This window comes from Orycteropus afer, unplaced genomic scaffold, assembly GCF_000298275.1.
Source record: "Orycteropus afer afer isolate SDZICR_OR568_19922 unplaced genomic scaffold, OryAfe1.0 scaffold00063, whole genome shotgun sequence".
In the NCBI taxonomy this organism is placed as follows: Eukaryota; Metazoa; Chordata; class Mammalia; order Tubulidentata; family Orycteropodidae; genus Orycteropus; species Orycteropus afer.
This window is the reverse complement of record NW_006921650.1, coordinates 9233290-9239769: the sequence shown is the minus strand read 5'-3', so window position 1 is coordinate 9239769 and position 6480 is coordinate 9233290. Positions and strand designations below refer to the sequence as shown.

General features: G+C 39.6%; 1 protein-coding gene across 1 annotated transcript in view; it reads left to right on the top strand.

Annotated features, from left to right (window-relative positions):
• The first annotated feature begins 301 nt into the window (after positions 1–301).
• GTPBP10 (GTP binding protein 10) overlaps positions 302–6480 on the top strand; it is a 44983-nt gene continuing 38804 nt past the window's right edge. The window contains exons 1-2 of the mRNA XM_007939829.1: positions 302–334; positions 3043–3236. Of these exons, the coding sequence (XP_007938020.1) occupies positions 302–334; positions 3043–3236 (227 nt within the window). The remainder of the gene's footprint in view (positions 335–3042; positions 3237–6480) is intronic.

The following is a 6480-nucleotide window of genomic DNA, read 5'->3' as shown; positions in this document are numbered from 1 at the left end:
TAAAAATTCCTCTTAGTTTCTATTGGCACTCAATTCTAAATGTCAATTGCTGACGCCCACCTCGGCAGTAGATTCTCTAATGCTACGCTACCTTTTCACCTTCCCTCATTGTTATTTTCTCCAACCAATGAGAGGTCGTTCTCCGCCTCATCCGGCCAAGAGCAATAAGGCGCATGCGCGTGTCCAAGACTGCGCGTGCGGAGAAAAGATCAAGTGGGCGGCTGTCTGTGACGTTTAAACGGCGGCGCAGTTGTTCAGTTCCAGCCAGTTCCGCAGGCGAGAAGCCTATAATAGCACTGCAATGGTGCGCTGCGGTTGCGTGTTGTTCCGAAAGGTTGGTGCCTAGTGCCCCTCTGTTGCCGTCTAAACGTCCCTTGAAGACTCAGGTTCACCCTTTTTTCATTCTGGGCATCTCGTTCCTGCTTGATTCTACCATAACCCCTTCCTCAGCTCTTCTGGAAGTCGAGGTTTACCAGTAACGGGTGGGAAAGGTTCTTGGGCGCAAGATTTTGAGTTGTTTGAGGGAATCTTCTGCAAGTGGCATGAGGAGCTGGGATACCAGCCTGCCATTTAGACACTCATTGTGATATTTCCATACCGTTTGGCCCAAATAGTGTAGTGTTTTCTGTTTTGCCTCACTTTAATATTATGTACAGCCAGTTCTTATCCTGTATATTTTTTCCTCGAGTGCATTGTTTTTAAGGTCTTCTTAAAAACATACACGCATTTCCTGCCTCCACGCGGGAAATTTAGATCAATTTTTGCAAAGTATCAGTTTTAGAATCGTTTCTGTAGAAATATTATAGTTGCTTCAGATTTAAAAAAAAGCCTTCTAGAAGAGCTTTACTAGTAATGTTTTTTTTAACACCTGTTGTTTTTATGTTTTGGACGTTACTTTACTATTCAAAACAGAGTGAGCTTATCCTGAATCTGATGAGTCTAAAGCAGTAAAACACATTGAGCCTGAACTTTAGAAATGGGAGCTTTCTTTTTTATCAGAGGAAAAGGCATAATTAATAATATTTCTGAGTGAAATTGTATTTTAGACAGCTTTTATGATCCAGAAAATAGAGGAAAGGAGACTTGTGATAGGAAGTACTTTGGCATATACATCCTTTAACTGTCAAAGCAACTCCTGTTTGTGGATGGGTTATTAAAGGCTAGTTTTGTAACCTTAGCACCATGAGCAATCACTTCCAATTAATGTTTGCGAGGGGTATCTGTGCAGTTATTAACGATGCATTTCTGACCTAGCCTCTCAGAATCAAAGCACATGTTTATAATCCTCAGAGAATATGCTGGCGAGCCTTTAGGTTATCACTCACATTTTGAACCTTTGCTACCCTCCCATCCACATCAGTCTCAAATCTTGAGTGCGTTGGAAGCACCAAGGGAGCTCTTGCTAAATATGCTTGCTTGACCTATCCTTATCCCCTCATCGAGTGCATATTAGAATGGTCAGCAGGGTATATGTATCGTGAGGGGAAAAAATAATACGAGATGTTTAATAACCCATCCACAAACAAGGCATGAGTTGCTTTGATAGTTGATGTATCCTAACTGGCTACAGACATCGAGATTATGAATTTAACAAATTAAGAAGCTCTGGTAGCCTGAGAGATTAGTACATAGGATCTTTATGTGCAGAAAGTTCCCAATTTTATGAGGGAAACACTAGGAAACAAATGCTTTATGAGGTGCAATAGAGATTTAATCAAATTGCTGAAAGATTTGTAGTGATAAATGCAATTCAAGTCAATGGTAAATGCTGATTAGAGGAAGTAAGTAAAATATCACAGAGAATATGACGTTTTAGGTAGGTTTTTGTTGAAAAAGAACAAATGGTATTCTAAGCAGAGGAAAGCATGAGAAGAGTGTCGTGAAAGCCTGACATACCAAGTAGTAAAGAAGCAGAGAAGAGGAGAGAGGAAGGCGTTAATTGAATGGAAACTGAGAAGAGTAGGTTAAGGGCTTTGAATATATTACTAAGAATTTCAGACTTTATTTCATGAACTGTAAAAAAAACAAAAACCCAGGTAGTTTTTGAGTAGGGAAGAAAACATTATAGGTCAGGTCAGTTTTCAGGAAAATAGCAAGATGGAGGATGGATTCAGGCAGGGATGACTAGAGACTGAAAGAGCAGTTAGGAGGTAATGTGATGGTCAAGGTATAGGGACAGTGGTACTGGAAAAGAGAGATAAAAGATAAGGCTTTGGGGAAAAAGGGTATCATCTAACTTCCATTTGTGCAGTCTCGATGAAAAAATAAACTAAGGTTCTGTCACTTGCGAGAACACTGGGGGAACAGGTTTTGCCTGGAGTAAAGTTTGGGTCTGTCATGTTGTATTTGAGGTAACCTTTTCAATGGAGTTCTGGTGGTGTAGTGGTTAAAGCATTTGGCTACTAACCAAAAGTTTGGCAGTTTGGACCCACCAGCTGCTTTACAAGATGAAAGATGAGGCAGTGCATGTCTGTAAAGATTTACAGCCCATAAACCCTATGGGACAGTTCTCTGTTCTACAGGGTCACTGACTTGGAATCTATTTGATGGCAGTAGGTTTGGTTTGGTAATCTTTTCAACTAATACCTCTGAACAAGTTACATTTTGATGGGGTATTAAAATACAAATTAGATACAGACCCTTTCTTAGTTGCTGTAGACTGTTAAAAATCTTGCATCCTGGTGGAGATGTCCAACAAACTGATAGAAACTATCTCACATGGGTAATAGTTATATCCATGATGCTGGATGAGATCACCCAGGAGAGAAAGTCTATTTTGAAAAATGGGCCAAGGTTAGAGGCTCTGAGGATAGATAGGATAATTATTGATCACTGTAAAAGAGGGTTGGCATTTAGAAGTAATTAAATAGGAAAAAGATCAGATAAGAGGTGAGTTGAGAAAATGGTATATAGAAACCATTATTATTATTATTATTTTAAAAAAACCATGTTTTAGCAGCAAAGAGAATTAGAAAGGAGTTCTAAGTTGGTAAACACAGTTGACATTCAAATACTCTTTCTCTTTTTTTTTTTTTTTTAAAGTATGGAAACTTCATTGATAACGTAAGAGTCTTCACCAAGGGAGGAAGTGGTGGAATGGGCTATCCTCGATTAGGTGGAGAAGGTGGAAAAGGTGGTGACGTCTGGGTTGTAGCTGAAAAAAATATGACTTTAAAACAACTTAAAGACAAATATCCTCAGAAAAGATTTGTGGCTGGAGGAGGAGCGAACAGTCGGTAAGTTCTTGCTGAATGACTTAAATTCTGTAAAATCAATGCTTCCCAGAAGACAAAAGTTATGTTTGTAACTGAGCAAAAGTCTCCAGTGTTCTAATAAAAATAAAATGCTAGTACTAACAAATTGTTTGGAGCTTTTAAATTTGTTATCCTTTTCTTCTCCCAATGCCTGTATTCTTTCTCACTTTCTCTGTAGAAACAGAAAATAATCAGAATCCCCAATGGTTTTCTTCTAGAAGTATCTTTGAAAGCTTTTAGAAAACCTTTCTCAAATTTCAACCATACTACTCTATCCCCTACCATCAATAGCTCTGCCAGGATTTCTTTGGCATTACTTAAAATTTAGAATCTGTTTCTCTTTTTTAGTCTTTTCATGAGAGTGAAGCTGTCCTATATTTATTTATTGTTAATACTGGTTTTTTTCCATAGAACATATTCTGTTGGCCTTAAAATATGAAGTATCATTCCTTTTTTTTTTTAACGTTTCATTGTGATTTAGGTGAAACTTAACAAAGCAAATTAGTTTCCCATTCAATAATTTATACATAGACTGTTTTGTGACATTGGTTGCAATCCCCTCAATGTGTCAGCGGCCTCCATACTTCCACTTGGGGTCCCTATTTCCATTTGCCCAGCTTTCTTGCCCCTTCCTTCATTCTGAATTTTCCTTTTGGGCAAATGCTACCCAGTGATCTCCTATAGTTGAATGTTTGAGGAGCATGGTCCTCACTGGTGGTATTACTGTTCACTTTATAGGTCTGTCTGTTGTTTGGTTGTAAGGTAGTCTCTGGGAGTGGAGTCTCTTCTATGTTTGAAGGGTATTTAAAGGTTATAGTCTCGGGGTTCCACCATTCTCTTATCAGACCAGTAAGTGTTATCTTTTTTATGAATTTGAATTTAGTTCTACATTTTTCTCTCACTCTGGGACCTATTGTGATTCCAGTCGGTGGTGGTAGCCAGGTACCATCTAGTTCTTCAGGTCTCAGGCTTGTGGAGGCTGTGGTTCATGTGGTCCATTAGTCCTTTGGACTAATTATTTCCCTGACTTTTTGGTTTTATTCACTCTTCTCTGTTCCAAATGGGAAGAGTTTTATCTTAGCTAGCCATGTACAAGCTTTTAAAGTCCCAGTTACTGCTTACCAATGTTGTTGTTGTTAGGTGCTATCGTGTCATCTCCAACTCACAGAGACCCTGTGCACAGCAAAACGAAACACCGCCCGGTCCTGCGCCAGCTATACTTGAGCCCATCGCCGCTGCCACTGTGTCAGTCCATCTTGTTGAGGGCCTTCCCCTCTTTCGTCGACCCTCCACCTTACTGAGAATGACATCCTTCTCCAAGGAATGGTCCCTTCTGACCACATAACCAAAGTGTATGAGACGAAGTCTGGCACCTCCAAGGAGCATTCTGGCTGTACTTCCTCTAGGACCGACCAGTTAGTTCTTTTCGCAGTCCACGATACTTTCATCGTTCTTTGCCAACACCACAGCTCCAAAGCATCAATTTTTCTTCCGTCTTTCTTATTCATTGGTCAGCTCTCACATACGTACGAGGTGATTGAAAATACCATGGCTTGTGTCAGGTGTACCTTAGTCCTCAAGGAGACATCTTTGCTCTTCAGCATTTGAAAGAGGTCCTTTGCAGCTGATTTGCCCAGTGCTATACGTCATCTCTGGTAGCACAGTGTCTAAGGCACTTGACTGCTAACCAGAAGGCTGGTGGTTCAAACCCGCTAGCCGCTCCTCAGAAGGAAGATGGGGCAATCTACTTCCATAGTGATACTGCCTCGGAAACCCAAGGAGGGGTCACTATGAGTCGGGTTTGACTCAAGGGCACATAACAACAATAACAAATACGTCATCTAGTATCCTGCCTGCTGCTTCCATTGGTGGCAATTGTAGAACCAAACAATGTGAAGTCTTTGACAATTTCGATCTTTTCTCCATTTATCGTAATGCTGCTTATAGGACCAGTTGAAGATTTTTGTTTTCTTTATATTGAGATGTAATCCATACTGCAGACTGTATTCTTCAGTCTGCATCAGTAAGTGCTTCAGGTCATCTTCACTTTCAGCAAGCAAAGTTGTGTTGTCAGTGTATCACAAGTTGTTAATGAGTCTTCCTCCAATCTTGATGCCACATTCTTCTTCATATAGTCCAGCTTCTCAGATTATTTGCTCACCATACAGATTGAATAAGTATGGTGAAAGGATATAACCCTAACACACTCCCCTCTTGATTTTAAACTATGCAGTGTTCCCTTTTTTTGTTCGAATGACAGCCTCCTGGTCTATGTACAGGTTCCTCATGAGTACAATTAAGTGTTCCAGAATACCCATTCTTCTCAATGTTATCCATGATTTGTTATGATCCACACAATCAAATGCTTTTGCATAGTCAATAAAACACGTAAAGTAACATCTTTCTGGTATCCTTTGCTTTGAGCCATGATCCATCTGACATCAGCAATGATATCCCTCGTTCTACATCCTCTTCTGAATCTAGCTTGCATTTCTGGAAGTTCTCTGTCAATATACTGCTGTAAATGTTTTTGAATTATCTTCAGTAAGATTTTACTTGCATGAGATATTAATGATATTGTTTGATAATTTCTACATTCTGTGGGATCACCTTTGGAATGGCTACAAATATGGATCTCTTTCAGTCAGTTGGCCAGGTAGCTGTCTTCCAAATCTCTTGGCATAGCCAAGTGAGTGCCTTCAGAAGGGCATCGTTTGTTGAAATGTCTCAGTGGGTATTCCGTCAATTCCTAGAGCCTTATTCTTTGCCAGTTCTTTCAGTGCAGCTTCAACTTCTTCCTTCAATACCTTGATTTTTGAACATATGCCACCTCCTGAAATGGATGGATGAAGATTGACCACTTCTTTTTGGTACAGTGACTCTGTGTATTCCTTCCATCTTCTTTTGATACTTCTGCATCATTCAATATTTTGCCCATAGAATCTTTCAATATTGTAACTCAAGGCTTAAATTTTTTCCTCAGCTCTTTCAGCTTGAGAGATGCCGAGCATGTTCCTCTCTTTTGGTTTTCTAAATCTAAAGAAAAGGTCTTTACACATTTCATTGTGGTAATTGTCTTTGTCTGCTGGAGCTGCTTTTTGAAATCTTCTGTTCTGCTCTTTTGTCTTTGTCTTGTCATTTCTTCCATTTGCTTTAGCTACTCTCCACTCAAGAGCAAGTTTCAGAATCTCTTCTGAAATCCATTTTGGTCTTTTCTTTCTTTTTC